The sequence below is a fragment of the Ovis aries genome, chromosome 25, assembly GCF_016772045.2.
Source record: "Ovis aries strain OAR_USU_Benz2616 breed Rambouillet chromosome 25, ARS-UI_Ramb_v3.0, whole genome shotgun sequence".
NCBI classification, from domain to species: domain Eukaryota; kingdom Metazoa; phylum Chordata; class Mammalia; order Artiodactyla; family Bovidae; genus Ovis; species Ovis aries.
The window spans coordinates 14,672,839-14,700,531 of NC_056078.1; the positions used below are offsets into that span (position 1 = coordinate 14,672,839).

The 27,693-nt window shown below is 40.9% G+C and overlaps 1 protein-coding gene across 6 annotated transcripts in view; it reads right to left on the minus strand.

Moving 5' to 3' along the window:
• Positions 1–27,693, minus strand: part of SLC16A9 (solute carrier family 16 member 9) — an 80,367-nt gene that overhangs the window by 15,245 nt on the left and 37,429 nt on the right. For 4 of the 6 annotated variants that reach the window (XM_027962235.2, XM_060406449.1, XM_060406448.1 and 1 more), the window contains exon 3: positions 14,114–14,257. The exons of the other annotated variants lie outside the window; for them this stretch is intronic. In XM_027962235.2, the coding sequence (XP_027818036.1) occupies positions 14,114–14,257 (144 nt within the window). The remainder of the gene's footprint in view (positions 1–14,113; positions 14,258–27,693) is intronic. 6 annotated transcript variants of the gene reach the window in all.

Sequence of the window (27,693 nt, forward strand, 5' to 3'; positions counted from 1 at the left end):
CAACAGTCCATGAACCATGAACTTCTAGATGTTCAAGCTGGATTTTAAAAAGGCAGAGGAACCGGAGATCAAAATGCCAACATTTGTTGGATCATCAAAAAAGCAAGAAGAGTTCTAGAAAAACACCTACCTCTGCTTTATTGACTATGCCAAAGTTTTTGACTGTGTGGATCACTAAAAACTGTGGAAAATTCTTCAAGAGATGGGAATACCAGACCATCTTACCTGCCTCCTGAGAAATCTGTCTGCAGGTCAAGAAACCACAGTTAGAACCAGACATGAAACAACACACTCGTTCCAAATTGGGAAAGGAGTACGTCAAGGCTGTATACTGTCACCCTGCTTATTTAACTTCTATGCAGAGTACATCATGCAGGCTGGATGATGCACAAGCTGGAATCAAGACTGCCAGGAGAAATATCAATAACTTCAGATATGCAGATTACACCACCCTTACGGCAGAAAGCAAAGAAGAACTAAAGAGCCTCTTGATCAAAGTGAAAGAGCAAAGTGGAAAAGTAGGCTTAAAACTCAACATTCAGAAAACTAAGATTATGGCATCTGGTCCCATCACTTCATGGCAAATAGATGGGGAAACAATGGAAACAATGAGAGACTTTATTTTGGGGGGCTCCAAAATCACTGCAGATGGTGACTGCAGCCGTGAAATTAAAAGACGCTTGCTCCTTGGAAGAAAAGTTATGACCATCCTAGACAGCATATTACAAAGCAGAGACATTACTTTGCCAACAAAGGTCCATCTAGTCAAAGCTATGGTTTTTCCAGTAGTCACAGATGGATGTGAGAGTTGGACCATAAAGCAAGCTGAGTGCCAAAGAATTGATGCTTTTGAACTGTGGTGTTGGAGAAGACTCTTGAGAGTCCCTTAGACTGCAAGGAGATCCAACCAGTCAATCGTAAAGGAAATCAGTCCTGAATATTCACTGGAAGGACTGATGCTGAAGCTGAAGCTCCAATACTTTGGCCACCTGATGTGAAGAACTGACTCCTTGGAGAAGACTCTGATGCTGGGAAAGATTGAAGGCAGGAGGAGAAGGGGATGAAAGAGGATGAGATGGTTGGGTGGCATCACCAACTCTATGGACATGAGTGTGAGCAAGCTCTAGGAGTTGGTGATGGACAGGGAAGCCTGGTGTGCTGCAGTCCATGGGGTTGCAAAGAGTCGGACACAACTGAGTGACTAAACTGAAACATATTTACATGTTCTTACATTTCTTTTCCATACCTTATGTTTATTGCACATATCTCTGGGTAGACCATAACCTCAGGGGCCTTTTTCCCTTCATCTCCTCCCCCAGACATCAAGTTCGTTATCACACCCACTGTCTAAATTATCAGCCTCCCACTCTGTGGACTGCCACTGCCTCAGCTCATCTCCTCCAGATCTTTTCTGTTCTGAACAAATGGCCTCCTCATTGCTGTCTCAGCCTCCAGTACTCTGTCCACCAATCTGTCTTCTAATTATCATACAGTTCTCATCACATCACTCTTCTGCATTAAGACCCTTCATCATCAGGTCTCTGCTGCAAATCAAGCTTTTTTTTTATTTATTTTTTATATTTTTATTTTAGATTTTATATTTTAGCATTGGAATATTCTCCAGGGGATCTTCCGGACCCAGGGATTGAACCAATGTCTCCTGCACTGCAGGCAGATTCTTTTACTGTTTAAGCCACCAGGGAAGCCTGTGTTAGTTTCTGCTGTACAGCAAAGTGAATCAGCTATACATATACATATATCCCCTCTTTTTTGGATTTCCTTCCCATTTTAGGTCACCACAAAGCAATGAGTAGAGTTTCCCCTGCTATAAAGTAGGTTCCCATTTGTTATCTGTTTTATTCATAGTAATGTATGTCTCTCAATCCCAGTTTCCCAATTCACCCCACACCCCCTTTCCGCCTTGGTATCTCTATGCTTGTGCGTTATGTCTGTCTCTTTATTGCTATCATTTGAAGAGATGTGGATAGACCTCGATACTGTCATACAGACTAAAGTCAGAAAGGGAAATACAAATACCGTATATTATTGGATCTATATGGAATCTGAAAAAATTGGTATAGATGATCTTATTTATAAAGCAAACAAAGCTTTGACATATTTGCAATTCCACTCAGGATCTGTGTGTTTCTTAAACAAATATCCCGAAAAAGACCCCTATTATCCACTATATCTCATGCTCCTGAGCATTTGAGCTCCTGGAATGTCCTCCCACCATCCTCACTCCTCCAACTTGTGCCCACCTGATCACATCCCACCTGCCCTTGAAGACTTAGCTCAAGCACCAATTCCTGCATGAAGCCTTCTTCCATGCCCCCACCCCCCAACATACTATACCTACACTGAACGTTGCTTTCATTTTATTACTGCACTTAATTTTGCTATGTTACGAGTTACGTATTTACAAGTCTCATCCCCCAACTAGACAACGAGCCAAGCCACTACCTGAGGGCAGGCTGTGTCTTATTCATTTGGGCCTCCTGGTTCCAGGTCTGAGCCTGGCACAGAGTGTTAAAGTTCTTCTTCTTTTTCCCATCAACTTCATTTGGATTCCCAATTTTAAGTTACATTGGCTAATTTCAACCATTTCTGTCTATTCTTACTCTGGCTGTCACTCTTTCCTGCATTTTTCTCTTCCTCTCTTTGTCTCCTTTTCACTATTCATATAACAAACACACACAAACTTCATACATGCATGCTTGTGTCTGAATACACATATATTTTAAAGTATCTTATGTCTGCTTTCCAACTAAATTGTACTGATTTTTTTAAGTTAGGCCAGAAAATACATCTTAGCTTAAAAAATATTAAAGATTCTTTTATTTCACAATAATTCATGTAACAGGATAGAATCATTATAAATATAGAATTAGAATTATATGGTTTGAATAAAGGATTTACAACTTGTATGCATTATGGGGTGATGGTCTGAGCAAATCTTACTAAACAGCCTCATTTTCTCATTTTTCTTAAATTTTTTTTTTTAATTGTATTTATTTATTTAGTTGTGCTGAGTCTTAGTTGTAGCACTCGGGATCTAGATTTTTGACCAGGGATCAAACCTCATCTCCGTGCATTGGGAGCATGGAGTCGTAGCCACTGCACCACCAGGGAAGTCCCCTTCAGTTTTCTTAGTCCTTATCTACAACTAAAAAACACCCAGACCAATTAAACTGATAAGAGATATGTATATCAGAAGACTATATAACTGAATGGAATTTTCATTTATTTTAGGAGGACAAGCAACAAAATATTGGAAATTGTGCATACATTTTGAAAATTGTTTATGAATTATTTTAAACTATCCTTTCATTATACACATATCTTTGTATATACCTAACTTAACGGACATCTATCGAGCCCCTGTATTTTCTATGAAAATTTCTCCCTGCAGTATTATCTTTACAGAAAGGAAATGGTTTAGTACTAGTTCATTTTAATACAGCAGTCTTCAAAAGTGATGAGGGGCAAGTTACAGAATCCAGATTCTACGTGTAAAATAGGGGTCAGGGGTAGCACCTAGGACTTTCTCGGTTTGGCCACTAGAAGTCTGATATCCTGGAAAACCCTTCATCCTGGGCAAACTAGAACAGCTAGTCACCGTGTGTAAGGACTTGTCTCTTGGGAGACAAGTCTCTTGTCTCATTTGGGAGATTGCCCCCTCTCCATGTTCTGGAACAAGCATTTGAGCACCTCTTAAAATAGCTGAGCCAGAGGATTTATCCTCTTGATCAAAGGTTAAGGTAGGCAATTGCATATAGTATTCCAGAAATATCTACTTTTAGAAATGAATTTGTGAGAATGGAACTTCAGATGCTAAAAAAGATAAGTTTAGATCATCCAAATGCAATTACTGGTTATGCTTCTAGCCTAAAACATCCGCATGGAAAAAGTTTAAAAGTTTAAGCAACTGGCTAGCTTTCTGATTGTCATGGTTTTATACAGGCATATGGGTTTGACACTGGCTTGATTAAAGCACAAACTTTTTATGCTTAACATGAGTACTCTGAACATAACATTAGCTGGTCAAAAGCACAGGTTTGGGATCAAGCAGGTATGGATTCAAATCTCAACTCTAACACTTATTGGCTGTGTGACTTTCAGTTTCCTTATCTTTAAAACAATCTCATAGGTTAGTTGCAAAGATTAAGAGACATTTTAAAAAGGTAAAATATTTTAGTATCTGTGCTTGGACTATAATAAAATATCCTGAAATAGACATTATACTGATATATTTTTTCAGTTTTCACCTGAGTATTACGGAATTACATAGCTATATAGCCTCAGACTAATTAGAAAATCAGAGTTCCTTATTATAACTGAACATCCACGAGAGACAAAAGGAGATCTTTAGGCATAACCATCACAAACAAACCAAAAAAGGCTTCTAAAAGTCTAACTGCTAAAGTGAATATCCAGAAAATGACCTTTACACAATTTGCCATCACTAGAGGAGAATGAGATTGTCTATGAATGTGGGCTATGCCCTCCTCAAGCTCAATGGACTATGAAGATATGACCAAGAAAATGAAGGAAGAGAAAATTGAATTTTTCCAAAATCGAGAAGATATTATTAAGAAAACAGTAACTGGGTAGCCAAGTATCAGTATAATATGAAGAAAAGAGACTGCAAGAAATTGATTTTTTCAGTTGTGCTTTTCAGAAAAGCAAAGAAAATTAATTGGGAACAAGCTTGAGCAATTCATTAATGGAATATTGTGGTCCCTGCTCCCACTCCCCCCCATCTCCCACTACACTTTGTTTTTTCTAATTTTTTTTATATGGACCATTTTTAAAGTCTGTAATGAATTTCTTACAGTATTGCTTCTGTTTTATGTTTTCTGGCTGCATGGCCTGTGGGATCTTAGCTCCCTGACCATGGATGGAACCTGCATCCCCCGCACTGGAAGCATAGAGTGCCTCCAGGGAAGTCCCTGATTTTCCTGATTTTAGGAAAGTTTTTGAGAAAACAGGAGCCTGAATTCCTGGGTTTGTGTGACATAGAGCCACTTGAAAACCAAGCAAGCTGTCATTTTATTCCAGCTACAAACAAAAACAAGATAATCTTCTATTTTCAAAATGGTATTTTTTTAAAACGGTAAAACAGAATTATGCCAACTAATATACGTCAATATTATTTTTGATGTTTTACATTATAAACATACTACATAACTTCCATTTCTTCATATTATTTCATCTGTTATACAAATATTTCCGATTCAATAGAGCTTCTTCAGTTGCAAAAATCTACTGCTGTAGTCTTAAACTAAGAGGTCTTAGAAAGGTCTTTCCTTAGAAAGGAATATAAGGAGAAGGGAACAAGTATGCATTAAACACCTTTGTGCCTCTCTACACACCTTATTTCATGAATAGTCACAATATTTCTGAGAAGTCTTATTAGTCTCATTTCTTAAGAAATACAAACGGAACGGCTCAGAGAGGTTATATAATTTTCCAAGGTCACAAAACTGATAACGATGGTTATGCTAACCAATACTCATTTCATTAACTCATAGTTCAGTTCAGTTTAGTCACTCAGTCATGTCCGACTCTTTGCGACCCCATGAATCACAGCACGCCAAGCTTCCCTGTCCTTAACCAACTCCCAGAGCTCACCCAAACTCATGTGCATCGAGTCGGTAATGCCATCCAGCCATCTCGTCCCCTTCTCCTCCTGCCCCCAATGCCTCCCAGCATCAGGGTCTTTTCCAATGAGTCAACTCTTTGCATGAGGTGGCCAAAATATTGGAGTTTCAGCCTCAGCATCAGTCCTTCCATGAACACCCAGGACTGGTCTCCTTTAGGATGAACTGGTTGGATCTCCTTGCACTCCAAGGGACTCTCAAGAGTCTTCTCCAACACCACAGTTCAAAAGCATCAATTCTTTGGCATTCAGCTTTCTTCATAGTCCAACTCTCACATCCATACATGACCACTGGAAAACCCACAGCCTTGACTAGACGGACCTTAGTCGGCAAAGTAATATCTCTGCTTTTGAATATACTATCTAGGTTGGTCATAACTTTCCTTCCAAGGAGTAAGCGTCTGTTAATTTCATGGCTGCAATCACCATCAGCTGTGATTTTAGAGCCCCCCAAAATAAAGTCTGACACTGTTTCCACTGTTTCCCATCTATTTCCCATGAAGTGATGGGACCAGATGCTATGATCTTCATTTTCTGAATGTTGAGCTTTAAGCCAACTTTTTCACTCTCCTCCTTCACTTTCATCAAGAGGCTTTTGAGTTCCTCTTCACTTTCTGCTGTAAGGGTGGTGTCATCTGCAAATCTGAGGTTATTGATATTTTTCCCAGAAATCTTGGTTCCAGCTTGTGCTTCTTCCAGCCCAGCGTTTCTCATGACATACTCTGCATAGAAGTTAAATAAGCAGGGTGACAATATACAGCCTTGACATACTCCTTTTCCTATTTGGAACCAGTCTGTTGTTCCATGTCCAGTTTTAACTGTTGCTTCCTGACCTGCATACAGGTTTCTCAAGAAGCAGGTCAGGTGGTCGGGTATTCTCATCTCTTTCAGAAGTTTCCACAGTTAATTGTGATCCACACAGTCAAAGGGGCATAGTCAATAAAGCAGAAATAGATGTTTTTCTGGAACTCTCTTGCTTTTTCCATGATCCAGCGGATGTTGGCAATTTAATCTCTGGTTCCTCTGCCTTTTCTAAAACCATGAACATCTGGAAGTTCATGGTTCACGTATTGCTGAAGCCTGGCTTGGAGAATTTTGAGCATTACTTTACTAGTGTGTGAGATGAGTGCAATTGTGCGGTAGTTTGAGCATTCTCAAATGAATGAAGCAGGGCAAAGGCTAAGAGAGTTTTGCCAAGAGAATGCACTGGTCATAGCAAACACCCTCTTCCAACAACACAAGAGAAGACTCTACACATGGACATCACCAGATGGTCAACACTGAAATCAGATTGATTATATTCTTTGCAGCCGAAGATGGAGAAGCTCTATACAGTCAACAAAAACAAGACCTTCTGACTGTGGCTGACTGTGGCTCAGATCATGAACTCCTTATTGCCAAATTCAGACTTAAATTGAAGAAAACAGGGAAAACCACTAGACCATTCAGGTATGACCTAAATCAAATCCCTTATGATTATACAATGGAAGTGAGAAATAGATTTAAGGGACTAGATCTGATAGAGTACCTGATGAACTATGGATGGAGGTTCACAACATTGTACAGGAGACAGGAATCAAGACCATCCCCATGGAAAAGAAATGCAAAGCAGCAAAATGGCTGTCTGAGGAGGCCTTACAAATAGCTGTGAAAAGAAGAGAAGCAAAAAGCAAAGGAGAAAAGGAAAGATATTCCCATTTGAATGCAGAGTTCCAAAAGAATAGCAAGGAGAGATAAGAAAGCCTTTCTCAGCAATCAGTGCAAGGATATAGAGGAAAACAACAGAATGGGGAAGACTAGAGATCTCTTCAAGAAAATTAGAGACACCAAGGGAACATTTCATGCAAAGATGGGATAGATAAAGGACAGAAATGGTATGGACCTAACAGAAGCAGAAGATATTAAGAAGAGGTGGCAAGAATACACAGAAAAACTGTACAAAAAAGATCTTCACGACCCAGATAATCATGATGGTGTGATCACTCACCTAGAGCCAGACATCCTGGAATGTGAAGTCAAGTGCGCTTTAGAAAGCATCACTATGAACAAAGCTAGTGGAGGTGATAGAATTCCAGTTGAGCTATTTCAAATCCAGAAAGATGATGCTGTGAAAGTGCTGCACTCAATATGCCAGCAAATTTGGAAAACTCATTATTAGGGAAATTTAAAAAATAGTCTTGTTTAGGTTTCAGAGACAAAGCAGAGCAGGCCTCCGGCCTTGCTTCTAAGCTGCCTAGATACTGTCCTACCTGGGAGTGACTATGAGTGACTGCCTACTGTGACTGCAAGACTCGCAGACCATAGATAAGATGGGGGAGAAATCTTGTGATTGTTGAGCCCCTGGAGGGGGCCTGGCCAACCAAGCCCCAGGCTTACCTACATTCCAAGTTTTACACAACAAAAGAAACAGCATTAACAGGAAACCAGAGCTGCAATTTGGTGAGAGATTGAGGATGATATCAGTTTGCTACCGTCCTGGGATTATAAACAGGAACCCCAAACTGCAATCTTTGAAGTCTCACCCATGGAGCGGATGCGCTGCCTGGGACCCCTTCCCAATGGGACTCCAGATGTGCGGTGACACGGGACTCCTCAGCGCTGATTAACTCTCAATGTTGGTCAAAACTTAATTTGGTGATGTATCCTCTGCTCTATTTCTCTTTTAATGTCAGTATATTGAAAGTAAACTAGATAATTCTAATAAATATTTGTATTACTTATATACGAGTGGCTTATTTGTCAACAAATCCCTTGAACCTGAGACGAAAGTGAAAACTTTTGGCAAAATACTCATCCATCCACAAAACCTTCTAAGGTAGATACCATTGATATGTTCCATTCAAAAAATGAGAAAACAATACGTAGCTTGTGTGTAGTCCATGTGGCTAGCAAGTGAGTAAGATAAGATTAACCCACATGGTCCAACTCCAGAGCCTACTTGTTAGTCCTTGCTCCTGTGTATGCCATACTGCCTTTCTCAAGAGACCGTCTAGTTCATTCCAGGTGAAGGAGAATGCTTAGAATACTGCACAGAATGGGTGCTCAATACATGTTATTGTTAGACTGAATCTTTCTTGTTTTTTTTTTAAAGGAATTCATAATACAGTCTCAACTTATAAGTTTAGACTATGTTATAATTTCCTGTCACTTCCTTTTCAACTGGATACTCTGCTTTCAATGGGAACAGATGAAAGTGTCATTGTTCATTAAATTCCCATTTCTTTATCCCATGAATATTCTATGAGCCCTATACTCTGAGCTTACTGACAAAATAAAACCACAAAGAAGTCAACCATGATTAGAACTGTTAATAATCTGCCAGCAAAGAGGTCCAATTATTACTACAGTGAGTGACTTTTTAATGACTGAAATTACAACTTGAAAAAATTTTAATTATTTAAAATGATTGGAAATTACAAAATAATTATCGAAATGAAAAATTCAACTGATTTTTTGCCGTTGAAATCCAACTCATCACTCTTATATATCTTATTTTTATTTTGCCTGATTTCACCTAGTCCTTACAAGACCTGTGTGATGCACGTTTCTTAGTTTGCCCTCACAGATGAGGAGACAGTCACTATTAGAGATCAAGAGCTTTGCACAAACTCATAGAACCTGTATCTCCTGAGCTTATAATTTTCTCCTAGCCACAGAGATTCAGAATCTGTTGCCAAATCAGAGTCATATACAATCTTTAGACATAGCTTGTTTTGCTCTTTTTTTAATCAGACTTGGGACTGTTTTTATGTTTTGGCCATGCTGCATGTAGGATCTTAGTTCCCCGAACAGGGACTGAACTCTGTCCTTCTGCAATGGAAGCGCAGAGTCTTAACCCCTGGAGTGCCAGAGAAGTCCCCAGAGACCTGTTTTCTGCCCCAGGTTCCATTACGTCAAGGAGAGGCCAGGATTCCAAAGGGAAAGACACTGCAAAAAACACTGTGACAAATATATAGATAATAACATCTTCGATCATTCCCTGAAGAGAACTACAATCACGTATTTAGATATCATACACTAGAGAAAGTGGGATGCCTTTGAGCAGGGTGCTGCTGCTGCTGCTGCTAAGTCACTTCAGTTGTGTCTGACTCTGTGTGACCCCAGAGACGGCAGCCCACCAGGCTCCCCCGCCCCTGGGATTCTCCAGGCAAGAATACTGGAGTGGGTTGCCATTTCCTTCTCTAATGCATCAAAGTGAAAAGTGAAAGTGAAGTCGCTCAGTCGTGTCCGACCCTCAGTGACCCTATGGGCTGCAGCCTTCCTGGCTCCTCCATCCATGGGATTTTCCAGGCAAGAATACTGGAGTAGGGTGCCATTGCCTTCTCTGTTGAGCACGGTAGGACACAAGAAATGAACTGGCACTGTTAGCTAGGGGCCTGAGGCACTTACACGGCCTCCCCTTAGAGTGGGATCTCATGGGAGCCAGGGAATTATGGGATCATGGCCCTGGTCTTGCTCACAGCATGTCCACTGAGTCCATGGGCACATCATACAGTTATTTACCCAGTTCCTAATATTTAATTGGAGCACCAAGGCGCTTACAGGTTCAACAGCAGTGTGGGCACTTGAGGGTGCTCAGTCATGTTCGACTCTGCAAGCCTATAAACTGCAGCCCGCCAAGCTCCTCTGTCACTGGAATTCTCCAGGCAAGAATACTGGGCTAGGTTGCCATTTCCTACTCCGGGGGAACTTCCTGACCCAGGGATCCTGAAACTGAGTCTCTCGTGTTTCCTGCATTGGCAGGCGGCCCTTTACCACTGGTGCCACGTGAGAAGCCCATGTGCACGATATTTGGCATAACCTTCTTTCCACATTGCTCCTTGCCCAGGGGAGTAAAAGTCACCATAGTGGAGAGAGCCACGTGGAGGATCTGCAAGTCCACCACCAGCAGCAGCCAGTAGATTAAGTCAAAAGTGAAAGTGAAGTCACTCAGTCGCGTCTGACTCTTTGCGACCCGTGGACTGTAGTTGGCCAGGCTCCTCCGTCCATGGGATATTCCAGGCAAGAATACTGGACTGGGTTGCCATTTCCTTCTCCAGGGGATCTTCCTGACTCAGGGATCAAACCCAGGTCTCCTGCATTACAGGCAGACTCTTTACTGTCTGAGCCACCAGGGAATCCCAGAGTAAATCAAGAAAAGTATCAAATCCTATCTAATGAATAGAAGATCATGGATTCACAGACGAGAGGGAACAGAATTAGCTACTGAAAGGCTACAACACCATTAGCCAAATCAAAATCAGTAGTACTAGTTGATAAAGCCCTTTCCATTGCCACAGAAAATGTGAAATTTAATTATAGGAGTTAGTTAATTTTGTCTCTGTCTTTCAATATACCCTTAGATATGCTTCTAACAATCAAATGCACATAAAATCTTGGACAACCTACAGTCATACTTTTTCTTTTTAAAAATCCATTTTTATCTATGGTAATACAAATACTATGGTATCACCCACTTTAGATCATTTTTTTAAGTCAGTGACAACTTTGGATATGTACTCACAAAGGCTATACCTTAACTCTGAAATCACGTGTGACAGTAAAACCCCACGAAATTTTAAATGCTTAGTCCAAAATTTTGCAGAAAATGCCCAAATCATACCAATAACATAATGATTTAATTTTCTATGTTAAAAGGGGTTTGTCCTACAAGTAATCAAATGTCCATGCATAAATAGCAATATTTTTATTTTCATGATTTTAGAAAAGAATTCAAGATGACTATTCAATGAATACTTTCAAATTTTACACCAGAGATGATCATATTTGCATTTACAGGTTTAAACTGTAAAAAACACTATAGTGAATAGGTAATATAAAATATCACATATATAACCTGTTCCCAAAGAACTAACAAGTAACCTGCTTATTTAGATTATGATCTGAGTGGAATCTGAGTATGGAGTTGAATTCAAGATAAATTTTAAGAGTTCTAAAAGCATTAAAAACAACTACAAACACGTCAAAGAGGTCAGGACCTGATGTCAGACTGAATGGATTTGACACCAAGTCTCCCAGCTTTGCAGCTTTAGTTAGTAATCTCACTTCATTGAGCTTCACTCTCCCTCTCTGTAAAATGTGTTCATATGAAGACTGAATGAGATCATATAAAGCACAGAGCTTAGCGTACAGTTGTTGGTGTTGTTGTTTGTCAATAAGTCACGTCTGACTCTCTGTGACCCCATGGAGCCTGCCAGGTTCCTCTGTTCATGGGATTTCCCAGGCCATTTCCTTTTCCAGGGCATCTTCCTTTTCCCAGGGATCTAACCCTATCTCCTGCTTGGCAGGCAGATTCTTTACCACTGAGGCACCAGGGAAGCATATAAAGCATAGAGCTGAACACACAGTATGAACTCAAATATTAGAGGTTATTATTTCCATCATTTATTATTAGGGAAATATTCCTATGTGAAAAAGAAGAATATTGGTTTTCAACAAAATTAGGTTCTTTCAGGTTGGACTCAAACCAGCCATTTTGCTGGAATTTGTCTCTGAAGTCTTTAAACACCAAAATCCTTAACTATAGTCCCTGTCTGGGTCATGTCCGGCCCAGCTGTGCTCTTTCCTTCGCTGCCACATGTAGTAATGAGATCTTCCCCCTGTTCCAGTCGATTCCCTTGAAGCCTCTCCTCCTATTAATTAGCTGTGTCAGCATTGAAAGGCACATCTTCCTCCACCCAAATACGCTGTGTTCTAAGAATTTTGGCACCACTTCTGAACCAATGTCATATAGATGGTACTACAGAACTCCTGTCTAGAAAATAGGCTCTCGACATACATTTATCAAATGTGTTGTAACTTTTCTGACAGTAAAGCAAAAACATGTTCATCAGGAATAGCCCATTCTTTACATCAAATGTTTGAGGTTACTTAGCCTTTTATTGGAATTTCATTTGGAAAATGTCATCTTCCTATAGAAGTATCATTTATGTTCCTCTGATTATAACTCAAATTATGTCTTAACCATTTCATTACTTAAACAAATATTCAATTACATTTTACTAAATAACAAGAGTGGAGAAGGCAATGGCACCCCACTCCAGTACTCTCGCCTGGAAAATCCCATGGATGGAGGAGCCTGGTAGGCTGCAGTCCATGGGGTCACTAAGAGTTGGACACGACTGAGCGACTTTACTTTCACTTTTCACTTTCATGCATTGGAGAAGGAAATGACAACCCACTCCAGTGTTCTTGCCTGGAGAATCCCAGGGGCGGGGGAGCCTGGTGGGCTGCAGTCTATGGGATCGCACAGAGTCGGACATGACTGAAGTGACTTAGCAGCAGCAGCAGATAATAAGAGTGGGCATAACATTTTTACAATCTAAATATAATATTTAAGGAATTCCCTGGTGGTCCAGTGGTTGGGACTGTGCTTTCACTGGTAAGAACCCAGGTTCCATCCCTGGTCAGGCGATTAAGAACCTGCAGGCTGTTGGCGTGGCCAAAAATACGAAATAAATGAATAATAAAATATTGCTATGTGACTAATACACATTTCTATTTGTTCAAACTAATATGAAAAACTAGAACAACTTCTGCCTACACTTTATTTCAACTGATTCCCCTCCAATTTATATAACTCTGGTGTATTGTTTTTTAAAAAATCTAATAGCTGAACATTTGGATTTACAGAGATGGTATATTTGAAAGTGACTATCTGATTTACAAAATACATTTTTAATATTTAGAAGGAAAAATAATTAAGTCTTTCAGACATTCAGAAGAAACTTTGAAAGCTGGTGTTTTTAAAAACTTCCCTGCCAACAGCTCCTAGGAATCATGAGTCTGGTGATGTTTAACACAGAAGACAACAAGTACAATATATCACAAAAGTATTTCCCCCAAAACTGTCAATGTTCTCAGGCCCCGAGTCCTGTACCCTTTCCTCTCCTATAACCAAGATCATCATTAACCAGTCGGTTTTGTCTGCTCATGCCTTATATTTCACAAAAACAATCATTATTACGATGTACTTTAAAATCTACTTTTTACTTCTGCTATGACCTTGTGATTGAGGCCCTGGTGACAGCTACTGCGGAACAGCAGGATGTTTAGAACACAAATGGTTCAACACAGCCCTGTTCAACCAACCGATATGAAAGGGACCACTTCCTACATCAGTGAGAAGTGGCAGGTGTCAGTGACATCTAAGTTTCACTCTTCCCTCTCTCTTTTCCTTTGTTGTGCTAGAGAGACAAGTGCTAAAATTAAAAAAATAAACAACCCTTCCCATGCCTTGCAAGAAAACATAATGTGCGTTGTTAAAACACTTATCCCTTGAATACTGTAATTCACTGGGTGGGCATTTCATTAAAGCAACAAGTTTTGGTGAAGTGGTGGTTGAAAGCGAATTATTCCTGAGCATTTTCACTCCTTACATTAATGTCATTCATTAAAACGACATTTAACTCTCAAAGCTTAGAAAAGTGTCATAGTGACCAGATTTCTTACCTACAACAATGCCATAGGAAAAAAACAGAAAGTAGATATTGGGGGCCAAACTGCTCAACATCAGGCCTCCTGCCACCAGGAAGCCACTGAAGATTGTCACGGCTCTCGCTCCAAAAGATGAGACACACACGCTGCAGACAGGACCTAAAATCATAAATGAAACCTTCACTTATTTAACAGCAACCTCCTCTCCACAATCCTATTATCCATCCCATGGGAAGTTTAAAATGATTCCTTCCATCATAAAACAACAAAATAACAATAAGCCACTGCATATTCACTATGGGTTGGACACCCTGCTATTTCACATAAACAATCTCACTTCACCGCATTCCTGGGAGCTAGGTGTTTTTGTTATCCTCTTTTTTTTTTTTTTTTTTTTTTTTTTTGATAAGGAAATTAAACTTGCGGAAGAGTAAGGTCACATAGTTAAGAAATTGGGGTTCTGGAGTCAGACTTTATTAAATTCTCAATGAGGGTAACAGCAGCAGCCGCAGAGTAGCAATAAAGAAATTAAAACCCAGACTGTCTGACTCTTTGAGTCCACCAGTTTTGGTGTTTTTGTTTTTGTTTTTTTGGTAGCATGCCATATGGCATGTGAGATCTTGGTTCCCTGACCAGGGATCCAACCTGTGCCCCCTCACTGGGAGCACAGAGTCTTAACCACTGGACCACCAGGAAAGTCCCTTGAGCCCACCATCTTAACCGCGTCACACTCTTCTGAGGATTTTAAGCGCCTATCCAGCACAAGACCAGTCATATAATTGATGACAAAAATAAACTTGATTGACTCAGTGCAGTCAATAGCAACCCTACAGAGAGACAAAGTGAGGAGTGAGGTTACTCCCCTCCTAGAGAATATTCTGGCAGGGGTTTGGGGTGGGGGGCGGGTGCAGTGGCAATGCTTCGACCCTACTCACCCAGGCATGAGTTTGTCAGAAGGTATGAGCAGGTTCAAACAACGGACTATGATAAAGCCACGAGAATGAGTGATCTACAGCTACATACAGCAACAGCAATGCAGGAGTAATCTCACAAATGAAGGCGGAGTGGAAGACCCAACGTGAAAACAGTACACGTTGGGTAATGTCAATTATTTTCAGCACTTTTTAAGATTTTTTTTGATGTGGATCATTTTTAAAGTCTTTATTGAATTTGTTACAATATTGTTCTGCTTTACCTTTTTTGGGTTTTTTTGGCCACAAGACACGTGGCATCTTAGCTCCCCAACCAGGGATCGAATCCACAACTCACTACATTAGAAGGCAAAGTCTTAACCACTGGACCTGCCAGGGAAGTCCCAGTCCTTCTCAGTACAAAAAGAGGCAAAACTAATCTAGTCAGAAGTCGGGACAGCAGTTATCTTTGGTAGGGGTTAGGGAGCTGTATCCAGAAGAGAACGCAGCCCAACTTCTAGGTGCTCTAATGTCCTGTTTCTGGATGTGAATGTGCTCATTACATGAGTATGTCTGATTTGTAAAAAAAAAAAAGAAAGAAAGAAAGAAAATCAGAGAGCTATCCTCTCATGACACGTACACTTTTCTGTACATATCTTAAAAGTTTTTAAGAAAATGCAAATGGAGAGACGGTGTCATCCATCCACAGTCTTGTACGTGGTGGAACCAGGATCTGACAATCCCAGGCCCACGCTTACCAATACCAGGCCCATTCTTATTCAACACGTTATTAACTGGAGACATACATATAGTGTATTATGGCCACAGGGATTAGTTTCTGCAAAAATCCCCCAGGCAACAATGTGCTAAGCACATATTTAAGACTAGGTTATGATCACTGAAATACTGCTGCTGCTGCTAAGTCGCTTCAGTCGTGTCCAACTCTATGCAACCCCAGAGATGGCAGCCCATCAGGCTCCCCCATCCCTGGGATTCTCCAGGTAAGAACACTGGAGTGGGTGGCCATTTCCTTCTCCAATGCATGAAAATGAAAAGTGAAAGAGAAGTTGCTCAGTCATGTACGACCCTCAGGGACCCCATGGACTGCAGCCCACCAGGCTCCTCCGCCCATGGGAGTTTCCAGGCAAGAGTACTGGAGTGGGTTGCCATTGCCTTCTCCACTGAGATACTACCAGCTTTTAAAGCCTACAGACATCCCACATTCCTCCCTGGTCATTTCAGGCCCTCTTCTGTGAACCAGTACAGAGAAGAAAACTGATATATTTACATGACAGAGGAAAATATTATACCCCAGTGTTTTAGGAGGAGAAGCCATTTGAAAGACCATACTTTTTATCTGACAGTTGAGCTATTGAGCTATGTGAATACCCAAAAAGAAACACTTAGATACTTCAAAGATAGAAACGATTTTAAGAGTCAAATTTCATAAATGGATAAAGTCGTGACCCTTTTCTGCTGTTTACCAAAATGTACTGACATTGAGAGTCAGTGTTTACAAATTCAACAGTCACATGGAATTGAAACAGAGATTGTAAATGGCATAATGGAAGTTTCAAGTTTCACCCTCAGAGTAGGTCTTTAAATTTATTCTCCTTAATGCATGCGCATTCTACAAGGAAACCCAGAGTTTCAGAAGCTGGGAGTGGGATGAAGGGTAATAAATTTCATAGCATGTACAGTCAAAATCACTACTTTATAAAATATGTGATATTATTATCAATTTTGTGATAAATTCTTTTATCATGCTGTCTAATAAATGATTCTTTGAAAAAACTTAACCTTAAGGAAGAAGCAAGCAGAGATTCTTTAACAAATGAAAAGCAAATTGAAACTGTTTTTAAAGAAATTCTCACTTCACACCTGACTGACTTTATCAAAACGATAACAAATAAGTGCTGGTTACAATGTGTAGAAAAGGGAACCCTCATACACTGTTGGTGAGACTGTAAATAGGTGTAGCCACAATGGAACACAATATGGAGATTCCTCACAAACTTAAAAATAGAACTACCATAACATCCAGCAATTCCATTCCAGGGTCTTTATTCAAAGAAAACAAAAACACTAATTCGAAAAGATATATGCATCCCCATGTTAAGTGCAGCATTATTTACAATAGCCAAGATATGAAACCAACTGAAGTGCTCATTAATAGATAAATGGACGTGGTGTGTGTGTGCATATATATATATATACACACACACAATGGAATGTTACTCAGCCATCAAAAAGAATGAAATCTTGCTATTTGTGACAGTATGGATGGACCTAGAGAGTATTACACTGAGTGAAATAAGTCATACAAAGACAAATACTGTATGATTTCACTCATACGTGTAACCTAAAAAAGTAAAATGAACAAACAAATCTAAACAGAAACAGTCATGGATACAGAGAACAAACTGGTGGTTGCCAGAGGGGAGTGGCGTGGGGGGGTGGAGAAAAATAGATCAGGGAAATTAAGAGGTGCAGACTTCCAGTTACAAAATAAACGAGTCACAGGTATGAAATGTAGAGCGTGGGGAATACAGTCAATAATTGTAGAGTGTCTTAGTATGGTAACATAGTGTACTTACACTTGTTATGGTGATCATTTAAAAACATGTGCTATGCTATGCTTAGTCGCTCAGTTGTGTCCGACTCTTTGCGACCTCATGCATTGTAGCCCACCAGGCTCCTCTGTCCATGGGGATTCTCCAGGCAAGAATACTGGAGGTTGCCATGCCCTCCTCCAGGGGATCGCCCCAACCCAGGGATCAAACCCAGGTCTCCTGCATTGCAGGTTGATTCTTTACCATCTAAGCCACCAGGGAAGCTCACTTAAAAACACATCGAAATAGCAAATCACTATGCTATGTATCAGAACTGACATGGTGCTGTAAGTCAGTTATACTTCAAAAACAAGCCAACAAAAAAGCTCATAGGAAGAGAAATCAAGTATGTGGTTACCAGAGGTAGAGGGTAGAGGGAGGAAGAACTGGAGGTCAGTGGTCAAAAGGTCCAAACTTTCAGTTATAAGATAAATAAGCACTAGGGTTGAAACGTACAACATAATAAATATAATTAACACTGTTGTGTTTATATATGAAAGTTGTTAAGAGAGTAAATCCTCACAGTTCTCATTGCAAGGAAATTTTTTTTTTTTTTTTACTTCTTAAAAGCTGTCCATATATAAAATGTTAGATGTTCACTAAACTAAAACATAATGATAGGGAAAAAAAAAGTTTTCTATCTCTTTAATGCTGTGCATATACGAAATGATGGATGTTCACTAAACTTACTGTGGTAATCATTTCATGATAAATATAAGTTAAATCATGCTATGCACCTTAAACTTATACAGCACTTTATGTCAATTATTGCTGAATGAAACTAGAAGAAAAAAAATTCTCTACTTTCACACCATCTACTGCTGCTAACTGAAATGAAAAAAAATCTTGATGTCAGAGGTTAAAGACAAAGAATTTTAGAGCTGAAAGAGGCCTTGGAAAGGGTCTAAAGGTAAAATGATGAAACTAGAGCCTAGAAGGATCATGTGATTTGACCAAGAATCCATAGCTAATCAATGACAGAGCTAAGGCCAAAGTCAGCCCAACATTCTTCCCAACTGAGAAGTGTTTCCATTGGCACCTTAATGTTTTTCTAGAAATATGTTTAAAAAACACCTACATACTTTGGTATTATCTCACAGTTTAAGTAGCTTAATGAATTTATGGAAGATGAAAACATGACATTTATGCTCATTTTGGTGCTGAAAGGTTTAGAACAAATTATTTTATTCTTATCCTCAGAACCAGGGTATTTCTAGACTTGATTTACACAGCTTTAAACCACAACAGTCCCAGGTTTCATCAATAACAATTAGGGCAAAGTACAACTGGAAGTGACCAGTAAGTCACATCCACAAAACCTGACTCATTTATGTGTTTAGCTCTTTACAGTAACAGGCAAGTTCTCCAAGATGGTAAACCATAGATTACTCCTCAGCATTGGACTAGTTTCTATTCAAGAGACTAAATAAATCAAACGACTACTCTCAGGGGAGATTGATGAAGCTTCAGGTGTTTTACTCTGCAGAAGGAACCTTTGGAACAAAAGTCGGTTAACTTGTAATGTGAACCAGTGATTCCACTGCTTGGAATCTGTAAAATTTTAGAAAAAAAGAGAGGGAGGGGCATCATCATCGGGTTGCTGATTTTTTTACTTCGACAAATAAAAACATTTTTTAAATGTAATAACCATCTATTTTCATTGCCTCATCATTAAGGCAGAAGAAGGAATATTTTAGTAAGGAAATAGTGAGGAGGATATAATTTCAGAGTAAACTGGAAGCCAGTACGATAGTGGGAAACAGACACACATACAATGTATCACTGTCTTCATATTCATTTTGTCTTTTGTGAAAAGTTTTCTTTTTTCTTTTTTTGGTATTGTTTTTCTTTTTTGGCCATACCGCGCAGCATATGGGATCTTAGTTTCCCTACCAAGGATCAAACCCATGCCTCTTGCATTGGAAGCTCAGAGTCTTACCGCTGGACCACTATGGAAGACCCCATGAAAAGTTTTCTTGAACTCATAATTTTATACGTATTGGGGTTTAGGAGCCATTATTACTATTACTACCTTCTGTTTGGGTAATTAATCTTGATTGCTTAGATGAACTGAAAATGCTCAGTAGCAGGGCTGGCAGTCAGCACAGAAGAATGGTTTCAGGATAGCAGGTGACGGGGGAGCGGTAACAGGTAGCATGTATGCATGCCCGGTTGTTCAGTTGTGTCCGACTCTTCGCAACCCCATGGACTATAGCCCTCTAGGCTCCTCTGTCCATGAGATTCTCCAAGCAAGAATACTGGAGTGGGTTGCCATGCCCTCCTTGGTAAGAGGTAGGCAGGGTCCTAAAAGATATTCCACTCTTCTGCATGGTGGTCTGGCAACATCTTTGGCACAATGCTGACACTTTCCCTCTAAAAAAGGTAAGAATTTGCTGTATGACAGAGGGAGCTCAAAACTAGGGCTCTGTGACCACCTAGAGGGGTGGCAGGTGGGGGAAAGGTTCAAAAGGAAGGGGACATATGTATACCTATGGTTGATTCATGCTGATGTATGGCAGAAACCAACACAATATGGTAAAGTGATTATCCTCTCATTAAAAATAAATAAATTTTTCAAAAGAGGTAAGAACTTACATATTAGGGAGTAACCCTATAAACCAAAGTGAGCAATGAAGAATGAAAGGAGGATACAGATGAGTTTTAAGACAGCTGTGCTTAGTCACTCAGTCATGTCCAACTCTTTGTGACTCCATGGACTGTAGCCTGCCAGGCTCCTCTGTCCATGGGATTCTCCAAACAAGAATACCGGAGTGGGTTGCCATGCCCTCCTCCAGGGGATCTTCCCAACCCAGGAATCAAACCCAGGTCTCCTGCATTGTGGGCAGATTCTTTACCATCTAAGCCACCAGGGAAGCCCTGTTGCTGCTGCTGCTAAGTTGCTTCAGTCGTGTCTGACTCTGTGCGACCCCACAGACGGCAGCCCACCAGGCTCCCCTGTCCCTGGGATTCTCCAGGCAAGAACACTGGAGTGGGTTGCCATTTCCTTCTCCAGTGCATGAAAGTGAAGACACTTAGTAGTGTCCGACTCTTAGCGACCCCATGGACTGCAGCCTACCAGGCTCCTCCGTCCATGGGATTTTCCAGACAAGAGTACTGGAGTGGGGTGCCATTGCCTTCTCTGAAGGGAAGCCCTACAACCTCTTAAATACAAAATGAAACAAAAATGTAAAACCATGTGTTCATTGCCATCTGAAGATCAGACTGATTGATATTATTCTCAGTCAATGAGGGAAATGAAAATGAAAACTCCAATGGAAAAAGTGTTTTGTTATAACCAAGGGTGAATTAGAAAATGAGAAGGATGAGTTGGTTTAAGGAAGTCAGAATGAACTACTAGTAAGGGATGAAATTGTTTCCTTTAGCCCTTCAGGGTGATGTGGGAAGAAACAGTGTTAAATTTTTGCTGGTGATTGAGATTAGCAAGGAGAAAGAATACACTGATTAAAATTTTTAAATTTGCTATGAATAGTAACATAAATTTAAGTCTGCATTAAGCAAACAAAAAAGGAAATATCTGGCCATTACCATTCCCCCACTATTTACCAAGCATCTGTTAGAGAAGCACTGCAGCAAAACAGAAAAATAAGAAGCCACACATGGAATGGTAAAGTTTCTAGTAGCTCCATGAGAAAAAGAAAAAGAGGTAAAATTGATGTCAATAATATATTTTCCTAACTGACTGTATCGAAAACATTATCACTTCAACATTTCAATATCATTAGAGATATTTTAGGCTCCTTTATTTTGTACTAAGTCTTTGAAATCCAGTAAGTATTTGTGACACTTACATCATATCTCATCTTGAAATAACCACATTTTAAGTACCCAGCAGCCACATATGGCTAGTTACTGCTCTGGACCACACAGCCCTGGTGTGCAGTCTCACGGCACCTGTCTCGTATCATGGTAGAAAAGGACACACAGAAGAACACACACAGTTTCCAAGCTAGGCCAAAAGGCAAAACAGACTACCATGGGGGATTAAGTCCCAAAAGAAAGGTTCAGATCATGTGTTTGGGAATTTCAGAAAAGGGAGATCATCATAGGCCAACGAACTGAGTCTTGAAGTGGGCTGTGAAGTATGGTTATATTGACAAAGGGAATGAAAAACATTCTCAGTGGAGGCAACAGAACCATAATGCAGTTTTCCAGCTTATAAATTTCGTAAGAAAGCTTTGGGAAAGAAACTATCTCCTTTGAAAAATGAATCAACCTCCATGAACTCCTCTCTCCCAAAAAGATTCAGAGAGTCCCCAGAGTGGTAGGATGGCCTGGCCTGCCACAGGGCGTAGAAATATCTCACTCTATTCATATTAGAATGAGAAATAAATTATAGGGAATTCCCTGGTGGCCCAGTGGTTAAGGTTCTGTGCTTCCAATGCAGGGGCTGCAGGTTTGATCCCTGGTTGGAGAGCTAGGCTCCGCAGGCCTCCAGGCTAAAAATCCAGAACATAACAGAAGCAATATTATTCTTGCTTCAACAAACAACAGAAACAAATTAAATAAAGTCTTTTAAAATGATCCACATCAAAAAAAATCTTAAAAAAAAGAATGAAATTATAGCAGGTTGAAATGTGACATATATATACAATATACATATATACTTTATATATATATTATATATATATGGGGCTTCCTTGGTGGCTCAGCAATAAAGAATCTGCCTACAACGTAGGAGGTGTGGATTCGATTCCTAGGTTGGGAAGATCCTGGAGGAGGGCATGGCAATCCACTCCAGTATTCTTGCCAGGAAAATACCATGGGCAAAGGAGCCTGGCAGGCTACAGTCCATGGGGTCCCAAAGAGTGGAACATGACTGAAGCAGCTGAGAACATACATTCTGTGCGTGTGTGTGTGTGTGTGTGTGTGTGTAATGAAATTATAACCAGGCTGTGTGCTCACAGTGCTGTAAAGGTTCCCTAACAGAGTAGACTGCTTGGGTTCAGGACTCCCATCCCTCCACTTACAATGCAGGGACCCCAACAATGCTGGTTCCTCATTCCTCACTCTTGCTGACACCAGAAATTTTCAGTTTATCTTCCTGAGGAAGAGAAAGGCACTACGGAGCCACACCCACTCAAATCCTTGCTCTCAAGTATACTGATCACCTTTGCTTGTGGGCTGTTTTGGCATATTACACACATTTGCTTTTTTCAAGTCAGCAAAACCTACACGATTCGCACCAATCAACCATAGACCTGCCTAGCACCCTGGGAGCAGGCCAGTGTAACAGGAGGCAGAAATTCAGCCCTAGACAAAGGAGTCTTCAGTACTTGGGGGTAAAATTGTATGGTTACACTCAAACTCAGCTCTGCCAACACTTGCAACTCAGGCAGCAAATCTGCTGGCTATACTGACTCATTATATTAACCCAGGGATAGATGTACTGACTCCTTAGCAATTTGAAGACCTTTAAAGGAACTAAGGGCAAAAAATGAGAGGGAAGGGACTACTCAATCTATCTGGAGTACAAAACTGCAGAACAAAAGATCCCTCTGTTCCATCAGCATCTCTGTTGTTGGAAAAATGGCCCCACCCTTTTCCTTGAATTTGAAGAATTACCAAAGAGTGCTTTCTCTCAATTTAATAAAAGACTGAATAATATTCCACTGTATATATGTAGAGCAGAAATTAACACAGTATTGTAACACAAATATACTCCAATAAAAATTAATAAAGAGGCTTCCTCCCCAGTGGTACAGTGGATAAGAATTAGCCTGCCAATGCAGCGGACACAGGGTTGATCCCTGCTCCGGGAACATTCCAGACACGGTGCAGCAACTAAGTCCACGTGCCACAACTACTGGAGCCCTTGAGCTCTAGAGCCCACCAACCACAACTATCGAAGCCTGCACGCCTAGAGCCTTTGCTCCACAGCAAGACAAGTCACTGCAATGAGAAGCCCATGCATGGCAACTAAAGAGTAGCTCCCAGTCTTCGCAACTAGAGAAAGCCTGTGTGCAGCAATGACGATCCAGTGCAACAACAATAACAACAAAATACGTATATATAAGGCCATGATTGCCCTTTGGTTCCGTGACCTTCCATTCCTGCTGTGTCTTCCAGATTCTGAGCAGAGAAACCGAACCAGAAGTAGACGTACGTTAGGAGATTTATTGCAAGGAAGTGGCTTATGCGGTTGTGGGGCTTGGTGAGGCAAGTATGGTGTCCTCAGGACAGGCATCAGTAAGGGCAAGTTGGAACTCTCTCCCACAGCCCGCAGGCAGAATTTCTTCTTCTGAAAAGCTCTTATGCTCATAAAGTCTTTCAACAAATTGAATCAGATCCATCTAGTTTATTCAGGATAATCTCTCTGACTTAGAGTCAACTGACTATGGACTTGGAGCACATCCATAAAACACCTTCACAGCCACACCTCCATGGGGGTTTCAACAACCACAGAATGTAGCCTAGCCAAGTTGACACCAACTGTCACACCTGTTGGCTATACCTAACACAGTGATATACCTAACACACCTGTGTCACACCTCACACAGTCTCTCCTTCTCCAGCCAAATTTACTCTACCAGACCACGTCACGTGCAGTGTGGACACCATACATGGACTCTCCTTGGACCGCCCTCTCCCTGCCCATCTGCCTTGCCCAGCCCATACAGACTGTCTTGTTCTTGCTATTCTTGGTATTTGCAGTGATGTCTCAAAGGATCATGACCCTCTTTCCCTGTCTCTTTCCTGAGATTATAAACAACTCATAGCAGAGAAGATGTCTTCTGTCTGGGCATCCCTAACATAGAGACCAGGCTCTCTAAGTGTCTGTAATGACGATGTATAACCTAGGGAGACCAAATCCTTAACATTCAGCTTTATTCATCCCAAAGATCATCTGGTAAACAACCCAGATGCGAGGCCTACTTCTTAGCATTTCTCAGTTACTCAAGTTTCAAAGGAAAAGAATTAAGATTATAAAGAGTGTAAAGATAAGAATTGCATGTCTTTTCACTATTCTAGATTTGTTAAAGAAAACTGGTGTGCTTTAAATTCCATATGCTTAGGTACAATCTTCGGGCTTCCCAGGTGGTGCTAGTGGTAAAGAACCCGCCTGTTATTGCAGGAGACATAAAAGATACAGGTTTGATCCTTGGGTCGGGAAGATTCCCTGGAGAACGAAACGGCAACCCACTCCAGTATTCTTGCCTGGAGAATCCCATGGACAGAGGAGCCTGGCAGGCTAACAGTCCTTGGGGTCAGAAAGAGTCAGACACGACTGAAACAGCTTAGCACACAGGCAGGTACAATCTTGACAGCTCCCCCGCCTGCCCATCGCCCTAGAAGTGTCTTCATCTTTCATTCTGAATGGCCCCTTTCTTTTGCAGATTCTACAGCATGGTTGGAACTGCCTGGGAGAGTAATTTTATTTGTGGGGAACTGCTGTTCTCTACTTACTAATATTTGTTGAGTACTTACCATATGCCAAGCACCATCTCTGTTTTCCTACAAAGCAATCCTATGAAGTAGGTACTTTCATTATCTCCCATCTAAAGATGAAGAAACAGACTTAACAGGTCAGAAAAAACCCTTAGACAGTGTACTTCATCTTGGGCAGGTCACAAAACCCTAAGGACAATAACGCCTACTTCACTGTATTGTACCTGGGTTCGATCCCTGGGTTGGGAAGATCCCCTGGAGAAGGGGAAGGCTACCAACTCCAGTATTCTGGCCTAGAGAATTCCATGGACTGTATTAGTCCATGGGGTCACAAAGAGTCAGACATGACTGAGCGACTTTCTCTCTCTCTCTCTCTCTCTCTCTCTCTCTCACACACACACACACACACACACACACAGTGTATTGTTATAAGGATCAAGTAAGCGAAGGTGACTGCCAGACACACAAGGGGCACTTTTCAAACTAAAGGGACAAACAGATGAAAAACAGAATTTGTGGGACTTCCCTGGTGGTTCAGTGGCTAAGACTCCATGCTCCCAATTCAGGGGGGCCAAGGTTCGATCCTTGGTGACAGAACTAGATCCCACATGCCACAGCTAAGAGTTCACATGCTACGCTAAAGATCCCATGTGCCACAGCTAAGACTCAGTGCAGCCAGATACATACAGTTAAACAAATATTTTTTAAAAAGGAGAATTTGTATGTTGCTTGGCAAAGTACTCCTGCTATACTTCAGTTCAGTTCAGTCCAGTCGATCAGTCATGTCCGACTCTTTGCGACCCCATGAACTGCAGCACGCCAGGGCCTCCCTGTCCATCACCAACTCCCAGAGTCCACCCAAATCCAGGTCCATTGAGTCGGTGATGCCATCCAACCATCTCACCCTCTGTCATCCCCTTCTCCTCCTGCCCTCAATCTTTCCCAGCATCAGGGCCTCTTCGAATGAGTCAGCTCTTTGCATCAAGTGGCCAAAGTATTGTCAGCTTCAACATCAGTTCTTCCAATGAACACCCAGGACTGGTCTCCTTTAGGATTGACTGGTTCAATCTCCTTGAAATCCAAGGGACTCTTAAGAGTCTTCTCCAACATCACAGTTCAAAAAGCATCATCTCCAGCACTCAGCTTTCTTTATAGTCCAACTGTCACATCCATAAATGACTACTGGAAAAACCATGGCCTTGACTAGACGGACCTTTCTTGACAAAGTAATGTCTCTGCTTTTTAATATGCTGTCTAGGTTGGTCATAACTTTCCTTTCAAGGAGTAAGCGTCTTTTAATTTCATGGCTGCAATCACCATCTGCAGTGATTTTGGAGCCCAGAAAAATAAAGTCTGACACTGTTTCCACTGTTTCCCCATCTATTTGCCATGAAGTGATGAGACCAGATGCCACGATCTTCGTTTTCTGAATGTTGAGCTTTAAGCCAATTTTTTCACTCTCCTCTTTCACTTTCATCAAGAGGCTCTTTAGTTCTTCTTCACTGTCTGCCATAAGGGTGGTGTCATCTGCATATCTGAGGTTATTGATATTTCTCCCAGAAATCTTGATTCCAGCTGTGCTTCTTCCACCCCAGCATTTCTCATGACATACTCTGCATATAAGTTAAATAAGCAGGGTGATAATATACAGCCTTGACATACTCCTTTTCCTATTTGGAACCAGTCTGTTGGTCCATGTCAAGTTCTAACTATTGCTTCCTGACCTGCATACAGGTTTCTCAAGAGTCAGGTCAGGCGGTCTGGTATTCCCATCTCTTTCAGAATTTTTCACAGTTTATTGTGATCCACACAGTCAAAGGCTTTGGCATAGTCAATAAAGCAGAAGTAGATGTTTCTCTGGAACTCTCTTGCTTTTTCAATGATCCAGCGGATTTTAGCAATTTGATCTCTGGTTCCTCGGCCTTTTCTAAAACCAGCTTGAACATCAGGAAGTTCATGGTTCACGTACTGCTTAAGCCTGGCTTGGAGAATTTTGAGTATCACTTAACTAGCATGTGAGATGAGCGCAATTGTGCGATAGTTTGAGCATTCCTTGGCATTGCCTTTCTTTGGGATTGGAATGAAAACTGACCTTTTCCAGTCCTGTGGCCACTGCTGAGTTTTCCAAATTTGCTGGCATATTGAGTGCAGCACTTTCACAGCATCATCTCTCAGGATTTGAAAGAGCTCCACTGGAATTCCATCACCTCCACTAGCTTTGTTTGTAGCGATGCTTCTTAAGGCCCACTTGACTTCACATTCCAGGATGTCTGGCTCTAAGTGAGTGATCATACCACCATGATTATCTGGGTCATAAAGATCTTTTTTGTACAGTTCTTCTGTGTATTCTTGCCACCTCTTCTTAATATCCTTGGCTTCTGTTAGGTTCATATCATTTCTGTCCTTTATTGAGCCCATCTTTGCATGAAATGTTCCTTTGCGTGAAAATGTATCTCTAATTTTCTTAGAGATTTCTAGTGTTTCCCATTCTACTGTTTTCCTCTATTTTTTTGCAGTGATCGCTGAGGAAGGCTGTCTTATCTTGCTATTCTCTGGAACTCTGCATTCAGATGCTTATATCTTTCCTTTTCTCCTTTGCTTTTCGCTTCTCTTCTTTTCACAGCTATTTGTATGGCCTCCTCAGAGAGCCATTTTGCTTTTTTGC